Below are 20,695 nucleotides of genomic sequence, written 5' to 3'. Positions count from 1 at the left end.
GTACCAATTTCTACAGTTACAGCTTCGAGATGTGTTAATGGAATATCTTTGGATCTTATTTGTTCCTTACATGAATTGCAACTCCACCTGAGTGATTTGCATTATCTCTGTTTTTAAAATATGAATTGAAGGAAGGAAACAAGTTTGGATTCCACTGCAAAGTTTTATTATACATAATTTATTATATATTGCTTGGATAAAAAAATGTAGAGTTAACAAGTGGATGAATCACTTTCAGTGTCCAAAATGGTTAATCTAACATGTTAATTACCCCAACAGCAAATTTAATAAGATTTAAATTGGAGCTGGAAGGTCAGATAATAGAAGAAGTGATTGAGTTTAAATATCTAGGCATCACATTATCTAGCTGCGGAAAGCTCGAAACGGAAGTGGAAGATCAAGTGAATAGAGCAAATAGAGACGCAGGTTGCCTGAATGAACCAATATGGGGAAATAAAAATATCGAGCAAAAAATGAAAGGTAAAATTTACAAAACAGTCATCAGAGACCTGACAGACAGGACAAAAAGGATGTTAAAAAGAGCAGAGATCAAAACACATCGAACACAAAGAAAAATTGATGGTAAAACACTATGAGACAGAGCTAGAAGTACCGATATACGACGTAGATGCAAGGTGGAGAACATCAAGGACTGATAAAAAATAGAAGAGTAGAATGGAATAATCATATAAGCCGAATGACAACAAATAAGTAGTAAAGACGGTAAGAGACGGTTTCCCAATAGGAAGACGATCAGTAGGAAGACCACGACACGGAAAACGATGGAACGATAACTTACTGGAGGCACATTGAAAATCAGACAGAGTCATGTCTACATAAAAAGAAGATGAAATAAGAAACACCGTTGAGTAAACTCTAAAACGTTATTGTTTCTTAATTCAAAAGAGAAAAGGCATTTGTTTGGGTAGCAGTTGAAGTTTTTCGCTATAAGTTCCTACATTTTTTACACACTCACACTCGACAAATTCTTCGTAACAAAAATAAACTTTTTGAAGACAAATCTACTGAAACGTTTTGCTCTACTGAAACTCATTATATTATTGATGACAACACACCTATGCAGCAACTTCGTTTAAAGGAATTTCATACTGAGCTCGAGTCTCGTAAAACTAATGAGAAAATTACCTTACGATCAAAATATGTGAATGTCTGTCCAAAGATAATGAATTTTCGTTCATAATTCTCTTGCACCAAAATTCAGTAGTAAAAACTATCAGTAGGAAGCTCACCAAAACGATGGATATCAAAAAAGTTTCGATTTAAAAAGCTTATAGGAAAGGGCAGTCCGTTTAGAATTAAGGTTGGCGCCTTTTTTTAGCCAGTCCGGCCCTGTTCAGTTATTATAAAAAATATAAAAACAAAAATAATGCTAATAACTTTATTTCGACGTTGTTTTTCTTACTTTTCATAGAATCTTAAATCGTAACGGTTTTTTGCATGTTTTACTTGTTATGTATAAGATAAAATGTCTGACATTAATAATTCATTTCACATAACTTTTATCATTTAACTTGAAAATGTATCAAAACATACAATATATTCCTCCAGTTTTTTGTAATGCGGAATTAACACGTAACACATAATTTTTAATTGGTGTGTTTATTTTAACTGCACCATCTGGTAGTTGAACGTCTGTTGGAACAAGGAAATTAAAACTACAATTTATTTGCCATATAATAATATGTATTTAACAGCAACTACAATACAAAATTTACACACTATATAATAACTTTAATAGAGTAATATGAATATAATACATGGGGACTTAAAATGCATGAAATTTACACCAAGGTAGTAATATGCAAAAATATTGCTAACTTTGAATCTTTTTTGTCGTCCACCAGAAGTAAAAGTCAACAACGCGACAACCTAACTCATCTTTTTTACAAAAATATGATAAAAGATTTGACTTGACCGACCTAAAAGTATCCAAATGAGCAATCACAGTCAAAACTTTTTCCACATTGGCTAATAATTATTGCAAATGATTGCATAAACTCGTTAAGAAACAAGAAATCAGTGCTAAGTTTTTGTCTTTCAGTTGTCGCTATAACAATAGTAGTACAACCTACTTTAGACGATAGATTTACTTTTTCTCCTCACCAAGATGTTCGTAACTTCTTTTAATAACACCTTTGGTGTTTGGTCTATATATGCCAATGAAAAGGTAGATGTGTGTGTTCAAAACTTGCAGTGATCTCTCGTTTCTTTCTTGATAAACAGTACATATTAACAAAAACAATTTTTACATGAGCAATTTTTACAGGATATTTACAAATGCGAGATCGATTGTGGAGCTTGCTTCCAAAACGACATGGAGTCAAAAACAACGTCCGCATAACAAAAAATAAAACGAAAAGCACAGTACCCTACATCTAAATCAGTCAACAGTACGCCTGGAAAAAAGACAGCAACCGACCCGCTTAAAACAATTGTTATTGGGTACAAAAATACACCGATATAGACTTGTCAAAGTAGCAGTTAAACCCGAAAAAGGCAAGTCACAACAAAAGGGATTGTAGTTGACTTATTATTTTGAGTTTTGATAGTCCAGTCGTCATAGATTTGGCCCCTAAAAATCATACAAACAAGCTGAATTTTGCAGGGAATATATATTTTGGAACCCAAAAAAGAAAGAAAAAGGGAACCTCTTTTTAAGCATAAAAAAGGGCAAAAATCGCGCCACGCTTATTTTTTAACACCTTTACAAAAACTGATTTCATTTGCAGCAAAATACAAAAATTGCATACGAAAGCTGCACTCATTACCTTTAAAACAGATCTTGATTTTTGTCGATAGGATACTCAGATCAAAAGCTATCGAATTTTTACCGTCGAACTGGTACAAATTTTATGGAGCATTGATTTCGCGCACTTAACTGACATTCAAAATTTTCTATGGCGTAAATTGATATTTTTCGTTTTCTCCCTCTACGTGGGGGATTTTAGAGGAAAGCCCGGGGTTAAAAGAGATAAACTTTTTTGCATCTTTTTTAGCGTCCTAAAATTGACATTTTCCGCAAAATTCAGCTTGTTCGTATGATTTTTAGAGCTTCAGTTGTATTTTCGTCTCTGATGACTGGAGTATGAGTGGTTTGCCTGTTTTGGTTTACTGGCGCAAAATTTAAACTTATAATCGTCCTACCACTGGAAAAAAAGCTACATATTGTCACAGACTGGTAAGTCAGAGGTTGTTGTACCTCTTCTCTATTCACTGGCGTTGTTTAAAAACTGCTTAAGCAAAAGAGATACTTTTAACTTCTTCAGAATGATGATTGGTTCTCACTTATACAGTTGAGTCCAAGGTTCTTTATCAGGGCGTCATTAATACCTGACACATACTTTTTATCTAGCATCATTGTCTTCCAAGCATGAAACTAAAGACAAACCAGCTACCGCCGGTTATAAAGTAAAGACACATGTTATTTTTATGAACGCTTCTCAGATTTTAAGTACAATTTGTGACGTTTCTGGTTTGTTTACTTGTGGTTGTCAGCTTGTTCGATTTTTTGCTGTTTTTTGTCCTGCTTTTGCATTTAGAAAGTATTTATATTACACAAACAATTGTTTTCACAACTAATTTTATATTGGGGTTTGAAATTTTATGGTAAGTGTATTTTATTTTGCCATTAGTTTAAGTACAAAGTTAACCTCATTCACACAGTTAAGGAATGGTTTTGTTTAAGTTTCCGCAAAAGTGAAAGAAATGACAAAAAGAAAATATTTTATCGATTTTTTTTTTTAGATTATGCCTGGAAACACTCTTACCCCAAAAGCACAAATTACCAAAACTTACAATTTTCAAAATGCGCATTATTATAAAGCTTTAATGATGACAAGCAGATATATTTGTTTTTTTTTCAATTTCAATTAAAAATATTGATAATATTTTGACTTTGTTTTAGAGGGAAGCAGCTGCACTTAAATTGACGAGAAAAACAGTATATAATACACTAACTACTGATTTATCTGAGGGCAATAAAATGGCAATTCGAAAACGCAATATATAATATTGCAAGTAATATAAAACAAGTAACACGTGAAGCGTTAATCAATGAGCTGCACGCTAAAAAAATTGTTTCTACAAGTAAAAATCCTTGAGTAGAATATTAAAAGATTTGATTGAAAGAACTCATATCCCAGCACAACGAGCGTGTTTCTTACGTAAACAATGGAAAACAGAGATAGTACAAGTCTACAAGAAGTTGTATTTTTAGACGAAACGTGGTTTTTTTTCTGGGGAAAATAAAATGATGTCGTGGCAGGATGACAACAGAAGTATACGTAAACCAGGTGCGTATGATGAAAAAATTATTTTAGTTCAGACGAAGGTTTTATTTCAGACGTCAGTTTGCTATTTTGTTTCCAATCCTGGTAATGTTCGACTTATTTCATATGCTTTAAATGACGCACGGGTAAACAGCCATGGACTCAACTGTATGTATGTATATATATGTAAAATAGTAACAGGAGTGTTATATTACCATGTCGTCACACATCGTGAGTTCGGCTTAAACAATGACTGAGTATTTTGTAAAGAGAGATTCCTATAAAGGGCAGATCTTGCAAATTTATTTTCTACTCAAAACTTAAAACATTTTCGTACCTGATCGGTACGAAAATTATTTTTGGTCGTTTTGTGTTTAATACAAATTTTGATGAATACAGGACTTATTTTATTATAATTTTAACACTCCTATATTTAGTTACAGGAAATCAAATTTATTATATGTTTTTTCATATTGCACCAGAGGATAAAAGATGAGTGAACGAATCAAAAAACTATCTCTTTTGCCTTAAAACGCTTCGAATAACCTCCAACTAAATAATTAATCTTCCTCTTTGACAAGTCTACTGTTCTCTACTTTATTCATACTTACAGGCAGGCCTTTTAAAATTTCAAAATTTCAAAACTCTTATATATATTATATTATATATAGGGACAGTCCAAATCTATTAAATAGTAATGCTAGTACACTGAAAGCACACAGTAACGTCTTTAGGACGTCGTCAAATATATTTCTTCATTATAAGAATATCGATGTTGCTCTCTACAATTATATTGAAATTTTTAAAAATGTTTCATTACAGCTATTAATTAATTGTCTATTACAAGTTTGTGCGTTGACTTTTTTGAAAAATCTCTAAAAATGGACCGTGAGCTTATACAAATGATTACTGGTTTGGTATTGTGATGACGCAAATGATTGTACCGACAGGATCGCTGGGATTTTGCGAAATCACTATGACGATAACTTACTAGAAACAAAATATTTCGTTTAACAGTAAATGAAGTGGCGATGAAGAAATACATCCTACATCATCTATGTCGTGAGACGTCTTTCATCAATGTTACATTATTTTTTGCTTTTAATAACAAAACTTAAAAAAAATTATTTATATGAATAATTTGCATAGATAAATGTATGAGGAATTTTTCTTAATATAATAATAAGATCTTTTAGAGAAGGTTCTCACATTCGCTGATATTAAGCTCTGTTTTACAATGGGTTGAAAGTGATTCAATTTAAAACGAAATACAAATTTAGCAATAAAAGGAATCAGTAATAAAATCAGAATAATCCAGATTTATAAGAAAAAGTATAACAATTAAATTACAGATAGTTCCTAAATACTTTATAGTGATAGTTTATAGTGATTTAAAGAATATGTATAATAGTTCAGAAAAATTAACAAATAAAGAGCCTTTTTCGTGACATTCATTGACACACGTATCTAAAATTGCTTAAATTTAGTGATAATAATATGTAATAGACAAAATATGTCATTTTTTACTTATACACAATTAAAGTTGGTACAGTGTACGAGCCCCTTTCCATATCAGTTGGCCCACCTATGGAATTTGCAGTTAAAGTCGATTACCATAAACAAATTATACTCTGCATATTTTTATCTTCTTCTTCTTCTTAGTCGTTAACCTGATGCAGGTATCGTGATATCATGAAGCTATTAGCTAAATTTCCCAATGTTCCTCCACGTTTTTCTATCTTCTGCCATTCTAGCACATTCTGACAATGGAGCACCAATGGTAGCAACAATATGGTCCGTGTATCGTGTGGGATATCTACCTCTATTTCTTTTGCCTTCAACTTTTCCCTGGATGGTAAGTTTTTCAAGACCATTTCTTCGAAGCACATGTCCAAAATAGCTTATTATTTGTTCTGATATTTGTGTTCTTAGTCTTTTCTTTATGTTTAGCTGGTCTTTAGCTGGTTTTTATAAGTTCCCATATTAATTAGTATGGCATTTTTATTAATATTTATTAAAAACATTACCCTTATGGTTTTTTATTTTATTTTTAACAATAAAAAAAATTTCACTAAACCCTCAACATGCGTTGATTTTTTTCATAATTACGTCAAATCCAGAGGTAGCTATGGAAAAATGACATCAAAACAATAATATTGTCAGTTAATGTCAAATGTATTTTGTAGTATTGTAAAGCTTTTTGCCGTTTGTGGATTGTAAAATGGGTCGAGGTAAAGGTATCGTGAAGAAAATTTGTTCAATCATTATTAGATTTTTTAATTCTGGAAAATCCAATCCGCAAATCGCGAATATGTTGCAATTGTTACGTTATAGTGCAAGAAATATAGTCAGAAGATACAAAACTATAGTGAAAAATCAACGAGCAAATTATATGGAGTTAAGCGTTTTATGGCGTGACGTTATTGGAAGACACGTTTCTAGATCAACATGTCACCAAGAGGCCCACAAATTAGGATTTTGTACTTACAAAGTAAGTTTTATAGTTTTTAATAAATTTCATTTTATTTTAGCCTAAGGAAAAGCCACTTTTAACATTAGAACAAAAGAAAAATAGACTAATATGGCCAAAAGAGCATAAAGACTGGATTCGGCCGCAATCGGATTTAATACAATGGAGTGATGAGTCCAGCTTTGAAGTGTGTGTTTCAGACAGTAGGAGTCGCGTCAGTCGCAGAACAAATGAAGCTTTCCATCCCCTATCTGAAGAGAAAAGTCATATTTTCTGCATCTGTCATGATCTGGGGCAGCATGACCTCTAAAGGTGTTGAAAAGTTACATTTTATTGATGGGATTGTAAACACGGACAAATATTTGAATATTTTTAGAAGAATCTCTTTTAGCGATTATATAACATCAGCGGAAGATTTTGTCTTCCAACAGGACGGCGCAGGTTGTCATCCCTCAGAAAAGAGTTTAAAATGGATTGAAGACCATGGCATACCACTTCTGGAATGGATTTCTAACAGTCCCGACTATTTCCCGATAGAGACTTTGTGGCGCGAAATGAAAAATCTTTGAGAAAACATCCTGCCAGCTCCGTCAACGAATTGAAGTAAAAATTGCAAGAAATATGGGATTCGTTTACATTAGGATTTTGTCAGAACTTGGTAAAAACTATGTCTCGAAGAATTGTGGATGTCATTAGAAATAAAGGGGATGTAACTCAGTGGTAAATTTAGGCTGCGCTTTTATTTTTGTTCTCTAAAATTTAAATTTCTTATCAATCTAACGTTGGGCCAATTGATATGGGAAGGGGTTCGTAGATGTTTATATTAGATTCTTGTTTTAGCGTGTAGCTGCAGCTTTAAATTTACATATTTCATCTGCGAGTTCTATTCCTCAGACCATAAAAACTGTTACAACTCTAATATCACCACTTACGTACTAAGCTTAAGAAAGTTACCAATGTTCGAAATGTTGGCATTTTTACACGAATTAAAAAACATACAATATCCTACAACCCTTAGAGCCCCAGTTAGCCCTTTTTTATTTCTCGATTGTACTATTTTAAAAACTGAATTCATAAATTAAAATTTATAAAAGTCGCAATATCTCCGTTTCTAATCAACGAAGTTCGATTTTACAAACACTCATTTTAAATGATTCTCTATGCTCTTTCAGCAAAATTGTGCCCCTTACATTGTTTATGTATTATTTATAAGTAAAAAATGAAGTTTATTCTGTTGCAAATTTTGTTAAGTACATATTGTTATCGCCAAATTTATCTAACGCAGTTATTAGATACCTGTATCAATTTTTATTCACATTAATGGAAATCTGGAGACGTGATGAAAATTTTGCTCTAAAATAAAACCTTGCCATACCTACACAAAAAATGTAATATTAAAAAGCAAAAACGTTTTAAGTATTAAACGTAAGTTTGTTTCAGTAAGTTATCGACGAAAAAAAAAACTAAGAAAACCGGTCAGTGAGTAAAACTACCCAAAATATAACGATTGGAGTGAGTCTTACACGCACTTCAAGTTAGTATGTTAGTTAGTTGATAGTTTTAAACCAAGTTATGTTAAGTACGACAAATCGTCAGGATTTTGTTTAGTTTTAATCAATTTTGAAACCTTCCCATTCGGAAACCGACTAAACAAATTCAATTTGACAGCTGCACAAACGTTTCTACCCTACTTGTAATATCGATTGTTATATCGAATGTCGATTTCTACTACTACTACCACCCGAGTGCTCGATTTAAGATTTTTTTTACAGCTTTACAATGGGAACTTTAAGTACAAATCTGGACGAAATAATTTGTGGGTAAGTAAGTGCTATTGCACGATTTCTTCTACACAAAATTGGCTACAGTTTCACTTCATTGGTAATTTAGAATGCAGTCTGCGGGAATGTTTTTATTAAAAGTATTGTCTTCACAATTTATAGGAATTTAAGTGTTTTGAAAAAATTTTTGTAAGTTAAAGGAAAGAGGCAAAAAATTATAAGTCCTGATACGTAGATACGATAGACACGTCTAGAGTCTCAATCGTTTTGATGTGTAAAAATAAATGGGTTTATTGGGAGCTTCTTATTTCTATATCAATAAAATACTTTTTGTGATAAAGCCAACATATTATTTGGGCGACAAAACGCAAAATATTACAGGTTTATTAAACACAGAAGACTGCAATGAAGTAGAAGAAGTGCTTAAAGAATGGGCTAATAGATAAGGTATCTAAAGATTACTGAGACAACTGAGTAAACTTAAAAAACGTTTGAGCGAAGCTGTAGAAAAAGACTAAAAGTGAAAAATATCCATAACTGGAAGAGAAAAGCAGAAAGCAAAAGATTAACTAGATGTCACAGACACATGGATCTAAATATATTACAAATTACTGTATTGTTTTGGAAAAAACCTTGTTACAGTAAAATTCTTTTGATTGTTATAATTTTAAAATTTTAGAAATCGTACAAGAGTCTCCTCACTTTGGAAAACAAAGTCGCATTTTGATAAATATAAAATTATATTACAAGTCTTTCAGATTATATTATTATTAAATTTAAACAGTTGACATCGAAAGCAATTGACAATTGACAGCGTAACATGGATGTTTTTCGAATAAGAAAGCACGCACGCTCAGTTCATCCGACAAAATTATTTTGTAAAATCGATAACACTAGAATGTACATCTACCGGTAGTAACGAAAAAAATACCAGATCGAAATGGCTAAAATACACCCGATATCGAACTTAGTATACGCCAAAAAGAACGCAGCAGTTCCAATGCTATTTACAAAAATATACCCTGTACATCAAAAGGTATTATTGTGGTTTATTATACGAAACTGACAGTGGAATTTAAAAACGAATTCAATGTAGAGTTTTTATTTATTGATGATATTACATTTTCTACATAAAAATTCGAAGTTTTCTAAAAAATTTTATAGATTATAACAGTTGTATACGACTTGTAAAAGAATTTTTGATTGAATAACGTTCAATAAACGTCATAATCATCTTTTAGTTAATTTTTGCATGAAGATGCCATTCCTTATCAGCATATCTTAACCCTTTCGTTCACCGTGTCCTCAATTGAGAACAACCTATTATTCTATAATTGTTTTTATGTAGATCCATGTGTTTTTACATTAGTGACACATTGCCCTCCATTATAGACATCCTATTCCGTCCAATGGGTACTTCTGCAGCCATCTAACGGCTTTTGAACAAAATATTTAATTTGTTGAAATATTGGTTTCTATTTCTATAGCTACTTATGGCTGGTGTATACAGCGCCAATTCATTTTAAGTTTATTTCGTTATAAATGTAAACAATTGGTATTGAATGTGTCGCATGGTGTTGATAAATACTAGAATTTGTTAAAAAACTAGTGTTAATAGCAGTTTTGCTCAAAATTAGTTACCACGGATTTTCTGAAAAGCGTGTACTCGTGTGTGGACGTTGTGAGTCAACGGAAACATTAATTTTTAGTTAAATATAACTTTATTTTTTGTTGTATTGTGTAAAAAATTGAAATATTTAGCATAGGACTAGAAAAATGAGTTCAAGAAGGCCCTTAACCGACGAGTAGCTATTGCGGTTGATCGAAGATCAATCAGAGATCTGATATTAAATATATGAGTGACGAAGATGGTGGTTTTGAAGAACAAGCATATGACGTAGTAATGTTGAGGAGCAGTTCACAGAACTTGAATTGCAAGATTATGTTCGAGAGCAGGAGGCTGAAGCATCTGAGGCAATAGAGCTTGTTCATGAAGTAGAAGAAGTTGAAGAAGAACCGCAGACTAGAGTTTCAAAACAAAGTAAAATGAAGAGAATAAAATTTCAGCTGAGGAAAGGAAAACGTTTGTTGGCATTCATATTTTAGATGCTACTATCTATCTAAACTACAAATTCCTGATTGCTGATAGTATACCTGTCAACATATTCTGTAAACTTCGCCAAAATTTACATTTTTTGAACATTGGAACACAATCCTGCTGACTGGACAGACTGTGGAAAGTGAGGCGACTTATATAATTATATAAGAAAAAAGTGCCTTTCCTCGCCTCTAGAAATGAAACTCTGCATAAATAAACAGATGACGCCATTCAAGGAACAGATTATAAACATAAAACATTATGTTAAAAATAAACCGAAACATTTGAGTATTTAAATCTTCGCGTTTTGCGGAAGCACTAAGCTGTTGTATGATTTGATAATATATCAAGTCCTCCTCCTCCTCAGCCCTAATCCCTTTTGGGATGTGGTGACACCATCAAGAATTTACAGTTTTTGCATGATTTCTCTAGATCCTTCTCTGTCCTAGGCTAGTTGTTCGGCTTTATGTAACCCTTGGTTAATCAGTATTTTTGTTTGATCTACTCAAGCTTGGAGATCTTCCCCTAGGTCTCTTTCCTTCAACTCTACCCTCGACTATCAGCTTTTCCATCGTACCTGTTCTTCTAGCAATGTGTCCAAAATACTGCAAATATCTCTGTTGTATTTGTTTAAACAATCTATGCTTTACTTTAAGTTGTTCTAATATCGATAATATATCAAGTAGCAACTACTAAATTGGATAAAACAGAATCGCTTATATTTGGGTTACGGTCTCTGTGGTTACGGCTCTATCAAAAAGAATAACCGCACCCAATTTTCAGCTGTACTATGACAACAATTTTTATAATTATAATGTATTGCAATATTTGAGAGAAAGTAACATTTACGTTCCTGGTATAGTTGATCAGTTCCAGAAGCGACCATTTTTGTCAGATAGCGAAATGAAGAAGAAAGGTAGAGGATCATGCCAAGAATTAATTAGTGGTGATGGAGAGGTCATTATAATAAAATAGTTTGACAATACACCCGTTACAATGGTATACGGGTATATGACATATGGGCATTGGCAAAAAAGATGAGTGCACACGGTGGGACAAAATCCACAAAGAATATGTTCAAGTACAACGACCTGAGGTTATCAAAAACTTCAATACACACATGGGGGGCGTAGATAAGTTAGATTACCTTATAAAGCTGTACAGAATTTCTATTAGAATAAGGAAAGGGACTATAAAAATATTTACCCATACAATTGATTTATCATGTGCCAACGTTTGGCTAGATCATAAAAAAGGCTGTTGCTTTAGGGGTTGAGAAGAAAAAGAGTCTAGATTTACTAAACTTCAGAGCATATGTTTCAAAAGTTCTGTTAAAATGCATGAAAATGCCTACAAGAAAAAGAGGCCCCGGAATAACAGCCAGGACCATTAACTCCGAAAAGCCAGAAGTGTAGCATGGTTGGAACATCCCTATCAAAGAAGTACGGCTAGATGTATTTCATCATTGGCCCATGCACAATAAACTAATGGCATGCGACAAATGCAATGTTCATCTCTGTATAAGATGTCCTCAAATGAGGACATCTTGAAGTGCCCAAACTATGCATTTTAAAAATGTAAAAATTCGCAAAAAATTCATTCTCGGTATGTTGCTATATACATGCATCTCAGATTTTTAGCTTAAAGAAATTTAATTCGTGAACGAAAGGGTTAACTATTTTTTATCTCATCATGCCTCATAGGTAAGTAAAGATTTTATTTGTTTTTTTTTTTCGGTAACTCAGGTTTTTCTGGCTTATTTGATTTTTGTTAATTCATACGATGTTTTGGTCGACAATATGGCCATATATCTTACTACTACTTTATACTCATAAATTGGATTTTTTTAACGTTAGAATTATTTTCGTGTTCTTGTCTTTTTGATATTCCTTAAGAATAAATATTATTGGACGGTTACGTGTTTTATTCTACAAACTTCGTTGCTAAGTGTTCCATCGACTTGAAAACTCGTCTTTAAATTCCCTATCAATAAACGTACCTTTTGGCGAAAAACTTTTTAACATCAACATACGCCACTGAATTGAAACAAGGTCAAGCGGCAGCAGAACCTTTAAAATGACTACACGGACTTTTGACAACTAAATATTGGTCATCAAACAGATGAATCACAGCCTGTTTTTGTGTTCTGTTACCGTTTTTTATGAGGTAACAGTCATTAAAAAGTCGAAAACTAATACCGGGCTAGCCGGGCCGACAAACGTACTGAGCTAGGCACTATTAGTGTTCAGTCACTTTAGAGAGAAGCTGTGATCACCAAAAAACCACAACCGAAGGTACTAGGTCTGGTCATAAGTGACAAAACAACAAAATGGATGTATATCTTTAGTCACTAATTCTAAGTTAAGTAATATTAACATATGTATATGTATTTTAATTAATAAATTATATGAATAAATAGAAAATTTACTTCCCACTAAATGAAGATTAGCAAAATTTAATTACAAGTTAGCTACTTTTATTAATAACATTACAAAATTAGGCGAAATATTCATATTTGATACTTGCTAAACTAGATAAATATCGAGGAAAGGAAGGCAACTGACCAAACACTTGTACAAAAGAGGCCAAACAGGGAAAGTTTAGAGGGAATCAATACATCTGGGGAATGCCAGACTGGCAAATAGAAATAAAAAGATAAAATGCCAGGGAAGACGACTAATGAAGGCCAATAGTGACGTATGGTAGTGAAGTATGGGCAATGAAAAAAGCAAATACGTAGAAATTGGAAAATGGGTTATATATGAAGGAAAAACACGGTGAAACGTTGTGTGCGGCAAACAAACAGGGAGCTAGAGGAACTGTATCAACGAACCTAGCATCAGTCGCTTCATAAAAGCACTGAGTGAGATAAGTGGCACACTTGATAAGAATAGAAAGGAAGAGGATGCCAAAGATGATTCTAAAACGGGGCCCAATCACGAAAAGTCGGAAAAGATTATTCAGACAAAGATGGCTTGATATCGTACAGGAAAAAAGAAGGAATTGATGGTTGGAAAGAAAGAGCAACAAACAGGGATTATTCGACGAGAATAGTACGCCAATTTAGTAGGCTAGGACAGGAAGCCACCCCAGTTGATACAAGTTTTGTAGTATATAAGTAATATATTAATTGTATTATGTATTTTAGCCCTAGACCTTCAAGGCCTGTTGAGCTTTGTAAATAAATAAATGTATCTACAATCCCAATTTTACTGAATAAGAATATAGCCTTGAGCGTAACAAAATGCTAGGTAAGCTAAAAAATATGGAAGTACTCAATGAAATAAGAAACAAATGAGTAAATAAATAAGTAAGATATACATCCAGTTGCATTTAAAAATTTCGGCAAATCTGACTACCAGAACCATTTATTTCGTCACAAACACGTTTACATAAAAATATTTATATATACAGATCCCTTGGGAATGCGATTTTCAGTGGCAGTTTAAATATAGTAGCATTCTCGATCTAAAATGACTGTCTTACGTAAAACTGTTAGATTCTGGTAATACATCGTAATGATAAATACAAAAATAATAAACGCAAAATGAGATCAATGTTTGGGGTTAAGAATATTTATAACAATATAAAAACTGTCGATGTGGCCATCGTTCTATATAATGAGGACCAACCCCAAAATATTAACAGTATAATTGTGCCTCCACACACAGTAAAATCTCAAAAACAGTCTTAGTCTCTTCCTCACATTAGAAACGCCTCGGTTTGCATTTCAGCCCATGTTTCGTTTTCGATGTTAGAGAACATGGGGATATCCTTGGGACATGAGAAATCTAGGTGTGATCCGGAACTATTTGAAGCAGTATCGAAGTTGGTATCGATATCCGCTAATTCTTCAAGATTGATCCCATCCATTGGTAATAGGTCGTCGATCCTGTCTAAATCGTCTAACGAGGCTGGAGTAATCTGTGGATGGGACAACCTATCTTCAGGCTCTTCTTTTACTGTGGTGAACTGGCTGACCCAGGTATCGTCATAAATAGTAGCACTTTCTGGTGAATCTGGAGTATCACATGAAGGACTCGACGGTACTTTAGCCAGGAAGCTCATCGGAGGCAAGGGCATGCTCTGTCTTATATGCTCTTCTGTTTCGACTATCCTATTGAGCTGCCTTTGCTCTGCAACATTGGTCAACCTAAATTTCAATTTCGATGCCACCGATTCAGGCACTGTGCTACGTCTGGCGTAAATCTTTTCATTGACTATGGAGCTATTATTATTTGTATCATTTTTATGCAACTTGGATGATTTCTTGTTCTTTTTTGAAGAACTGGGTTTGGGAGTTGGCTTGGTACTTTTCTTTCTGGGACGGTATTTGTAGTCAGGGTACTCTTTCTGATGTAATTGACGTAGGCGTTCGGCTTCTTCGATAAACGGCTGACGTTCTTCATCGTTAAGTTGCTTCCATCTCCGGCCCAGCTTTTTGGAGATCTCGGCGTTGTGCATATCTGGACTTACTTCACAGATTTTTCTGCGCTCTATCTGAGACCATACCATGAAAGCATTCATTGGTCTCTTAATGTGATTCGGATTGTTCTTTTTTGTCTGTAACAAAAGAAAACAAAATTATTATACTGTCGAATTCAAATAACGATATAATTATCATAATGCATGAATAACGTTTTTGACTAGTTTTATATTTGTTAATCAACCAAACGTGGTTATGAAAAACACTAATAATTACATAAAATATCAGATACGAGTACAGTACAGTATAACACAAAAAAAACACAATATAGATGAAACAATATTTCAAAAATTTTATTATTTTGGTTATACTTTTTATAGTAGTTTCCAGCATGTCGAAAATATTAAAAATCACTAATAAATATATCAAATCATGATCTACTAAATAAATTCTATTAATTTTAATAATTGAAGGTGATTTTTTTATCAATTTCTGTACAAGATATCGAAAGGATCTTCAAAAAGGTTGATGTCGATTTCAAAATCGTTCAAATTCAAATTAAAATGGTGTTTCTCAAGTCGCCGCCGCCTTGGCCGACTTTGATAATTGTGCCGATTTTCAACGGTCGAGTGCATCAAACAGCAAAAATTATGAAAAATAGATTGTTGTTTGCGCTGTGTAATTAAGAAAATCTTTAATAGAACTTAAAATTTACCATAAGCGGACTTACGGGGGGATAGTCAATTAAACGGAAAACAAATTAAAGCTTTATGAAACAAACGAAAAAGATAAAAACAATCGAGTATATCGACATACATACAATATTTTAAGAAACAAAATAATTATATACCTAATCGAATTTGAATCGAGCATTGGGTGAGCTCGAAGCTCCTGTTCGCGCTAGCTGCACTTCAAAAAGTTCAGTCGCGTGTCAATCGCATCAGCGACAAGTTCTCTAGGTTTTTTTTTGCACATACATTCAAAACGACTAAATTTCGTAAATCAGCTCTTGCTAAAGTTATCGGCGTCCAAAATACGTAGTTGTAATTGTTTAAATAGACTTAATAAAATGTTATTTGCGAAACTTTCATTTGTCCCAGATTTCTGGGTGGTTCTTCAAAAAAGTATAGAAAAGTGGATTTCCTCAAGGATAAAACTTGTTCTCCAAGGAAAAAATCAGCGACCTATGACTGGTGCAAGAAACAAAAGCATCAAGACGAGGTGACTAATCTAACATAACCTAACCTAACCTAATCTATATTGTGTTCAATTGGGTAATTATTTATGTTCAATATTGTGGTTTCATAATCTTGATATTTAAAAAATTGATTAATTAACGTTTTCCAAGAGATATTGGTACTATTTATTAAATAATAGCACTGTAGGATTCCAAAGCACATAATACCTAGGTTGTCAGATTCTTTTAATGATTATAAAATACATTAAATTATAAAAAAAGATTCAGAGTAAGTATACAAAATATCCAGAGTGTAGAAAGAAATTCTCAAAAATTTACAATAAATCTTCTATAGAATATATGAAATATTTATTTTAAATTCTGACAATTTCGTGATAGCTACCAGGTAGGTATAAATAATTATGTATTCTTGATAAGACGTTTAAATGTAGATGTGGCTGTACAGTTAAAAAGATTCAACCGTTCTAATTTACAGCAACATTCCAGAACCTAGCCAGAGATCAAAATGAAGACATTATTGAAGTTGAAGTAAGACGAACCCTTAGACTCTAATTTTTGCTTCCGCAAATTTATTAGACACGACATTCAATCAAGCTTATGAACTTTATGAATTAATCTATTTTTAGGTAACCTACCAAGCACAACAACGCAATTTTCTTATGGGTAACGGAGCATACAGGAATTGCTGGAAAAGATATTGATAATATTAAGAAAACAAATATGCGGCATATCAATAATTGTGGAAGATGTCGCCTGAGGAGGACTACTGAGAAAATATATTAAGCCAAACGCAAAACAAAAGTGTTAATCAAGCCTTTGGTTTTACCATCGCAGGTTTTTACACGAAACAATTTTTATTATAGTCAGATATCTTCTGTAAAACGGGCAAAGTGAACAGAGTACCATGTAGATTCTGACATTTTGAAAATTCCTCACTTATTAACTATTCTGAAGTTTTGGTAACGCTGTGGGGTTCTGAAGTCGTAAATCTTTAATGACGTGTACTCTTTTTTATACGAAAAATTCTATAGAAAGTTTAATACTACAATGTGTTCTACAATTTTTAACTTCCAACAACGCATAAAGAATATTATACTTTTTTCCTTTTCAAAAGTTTCCCTTAGTGAATTTTCGTCTTTCTTTCGAGACGCCTCTGGCAAATTGCCTAAAAGGATACGCCGCCTAATTAAATTAAAACCGAAAGTGAAGATTACACACCTTATGTTTCAAAGGCTCGTTAGAGTGTTATATTAATTTTGATTACGACGACCTTGGATTTGTTGATTATTAGGTGCTAGAAAATGCAGAAAATTAATCAGCGTTTAGTTTATATGATGTGCTTTAGAGATTACACCTTCCTGTATGTAATAAAAAGATTATGATTTTATTAACAATTTCAGTTTCTCGTTCAATATACCGTAAACAATTACCTAATTCGTTTAAAGCTTTATTTATTTATAATTATTGTGATAAAAACAACTCAGCCAAAACTATAGTATAATTTTTTTCCTACATATAACTTTAAAGTATTTTTATATTTTAATGGTAGAAATAAGTATTTGTTTTTTATATATAATAAATTTCAGCATTGGTCACAAATTTAACGGGAACATAGTGCCAAGAAGAAATAAAGAAAACAGGATAATGATTTAGACGAATCATAAATATTATTAAAAAGGCCTTGATGATAATATAAACTTCCAATATTAGAGACCCAATCATACCCCGACTGTGTCGTTGATTTATCATTCCGTTAAAAAAGACCGAAACAATACCGGCACCGTCCAATCAATTGGCGCATCTGATAATTTCAAAAGAATTATCGAGCCATGTTTAAAACAATAATCGATCCCAGTATTCTGCTCACGTGAGGCGCCTTCTGTCACGACCCAGTCGATTGGCATTTGTCACACGCACAATTCAATGAGTTTGCATGTTATTGTCGCTTTTCCTCAATCAGAATCCTCAATTTTTGAATTTTGTTTTTTATCCACCTCCCCTACCGCGCTCACCCACTGCTTGTTTACGGCTGTATGCATTCGAACCAGATCCATGCTTGTTAAATCGTTGCATTTATACTTGGCAATATTTTTAGCACATAAGTTTTAAACTTAAATTGTAGGATAATTAGCTGGATATTTTATAGGCTATAGAATGTGTTTGGTTAATGAACTTTCCTGTGTATCTGAAGAATAATGTCGATAAAATATCAAATATTTATTTGCCAAACAAAGTACTGAATAAAAAGTTATCTGAAAAATAAATTGTGTCTATTGTAGTTCTTTATTATGTTGTAGGTTATCGCGAAATCAAAAATATAACCTAAATATTGTTGTTTAGTGTAGGTTAAAGACGTGGATATTAAAATATTCAATGAAATCGGTGAGTATAACCAATATGATGTTTAATTTTTATTTTATAACATTTATTTTAGAGATAAATAGTCCGTTTTTCGTTTTAACCGTCAAGAAGAGTTTCTTGCAAGCTTGCTTAAGTATTCCGAGAACCATGAAACCTTATCGTGATGGAGCGGCTTGTTATGCTGAGTTGTGGTCGAGAATTCTGTTAGGTGGGCACGACTGAGTGGATGTTAATGACGACAGAACTCTGGATACCAGGTAACAACTAGGTTTCATCAACAAGTAAGGACGAGGAAGAACCAAGATTCAGTCAACTGGAAATTGTGGAATTGGATCCACTTACAGGCTCTACTGCCGAAGGTTAAAAAGAACTACGTACTGAAAACCGGTTAGAATAACTGCAAAAAGTCTCAGAAAGGTCCGAACAACAGCAAGGAAAATGTTTAAGTACCTATTAAATTAAAAGTGGATGGCAGTGGTTGTTAAAGTGTATTCGAAAGGCACAAACAAGGTATAGGGCACAATGTGCGAAGGTCTTTACTGTACAAACTACAATCTACCTGCTAAATATTATTTTTTCAAATAAAACAATTTTTGTTTCATTTATAAACACAAGATGGATTCTTTGATATAATACTATACATTTTTGTCGTTACTATAATCAAGAACTAACGATGTTGGACGCTGAAACGTCTGATGTTATGCTATTTCAATATATAAACTAAAATTAGAAAAGCTAGTCAAACAAATAATAAACATTGCACATTATTGACCAATTAATCTATTCGTCGAGTGTTCTAAACCATCTGTTTCACCGATCTCAAGTTGATACCAAGTTATATCAGAATATGTAAATATTTAGCTTTGCAACGAATAAACAAATAATATACACACTAGCGTCTAATACAAGAAATGATCCTACAAATATAAATCCTTTATTTAAAATTAATATACAGGGCACTCTATTAGATTACTATTTAAGTACTTAAAGGGTATTGCCCAATAAGTAAGAAAATATAAATGTCAAATCTTTCGCAGAACGAAAAACTCCATAAACAGATTTTACATTTTAGAAAATAAGTATTCGTTCAATTATACTCAATTATGCAATACCTTTATTAGACTCAAAGACAAGTCAATAAATTAATTAAAATCTAATTACTAAAATAATTCTAAATGGCCAACTTAGATCAATTCTTCATTCATTCTTAAATCGATTTATGATGCGTCAAGACAGCGTTTTTATGGTTTTGACTGCTAAATGTTTTTACAACTACTATTATTACAGTAACTATTACATTACAGTACCGCCTATTGTATCGCTTTTTTTAATGAAAATTTAGGAAAACAGTAGGTATTGTTTTATATAATGTAAATATATCTGCCTCTCTCAGTCAACATAAAAGGTGTATTGTATGAAGTCGTCGAATCATCCTGTACACGTGCGGCAAAATAAACAGAAAGCCAACTCAATAAGCGAGAGCAATAATTCAAAATTGTCAGTTACGCGAGGGTAAATTCCAAAAGATTAAAACGGTAAACTGAACCTAATATCTTATATATTCACACGCACAAACACGTAATTTATCATTCTTTTATCTGTCTACCCCTCTTGCAAAGAGATGTGTTATCTCTATTAAACTGGTTTGATTACTCTACTATTGATATCGGTGTTTATGTGTGCCACAACAACCATTTATGTTCAAGATTTTCGTTCTAGGGATCGTTAAAATATTTCGTTTTGATTATCTACTAATATTTTTGAATATATGTTAAGGATTTTGGAACAAAGTATTAATTGAAAAAAGCCAAAGAAAACACTACTCGATATTTAGGAACTATTGGAAAATCTTCTGTAACAGGAAACTATCAAACCGAAAGAATCTAAGATATTAAAAAGGCAATGACAAGGACAAACATGACTGTAGACGAATTATTCCATGTTGCAAAAGAGAGAAACTTTTAGAACTGTGGTCACCAACCTCCGTTAATGGTGACGGCATAGGAAGAAGAAGAAGAAAAAGGCAATACCGTTTAATAACACATTCGCGGACTAGACAAACTGGACATAGA

The 20,695-nt window shown here is 32.7% G+C and overlaps 1 protein-coding gene across 1 annotated transcript in view; it reads right to left on the bottom strand.

Moving 5' to 3' along the window:
* Positions 1-1,682: 1,682 nt before the first annotated feature.
* The window catches only part of LOC140444900 (uncharacterized), a 95,192-nt gene continuing 76,179 nt past the window's right edge, over positions 1,683-20,695 (bottom strand). The window contains exon 2 of the mRNA XM_072536583.1: positions 1,683-15,201. Coding sequence (XP_072392684.1) covers positions 14,341-15,201 — 861 coding nt within the window. The 3' untranslated portion in view covers positions 1,683-14,340. The remainder of the gene's footprint in view (positions 15,202-20,695) is intronic.

The sequence above is a fragment of the Diabrotica undecimpunctata genome, chromosome 7 (assembly GCF_040954645.1).
Source record: "Diabrotica undecimpunctata isolate CICGRU chromosome 7, icDiaUnde3, whole genome shotgun sequence".
Taxonomy (NCBI): domain Eukaryota; kingdom Metazoa; phylum Arthropoda; class Insecta; order Coleoptera; family Chrysomelidae; genus Diabrotica; species Diabrotica undecimpunctata.
This window is presented reverse-complemented; position numbering and strand designations above follow the sequence as displayed.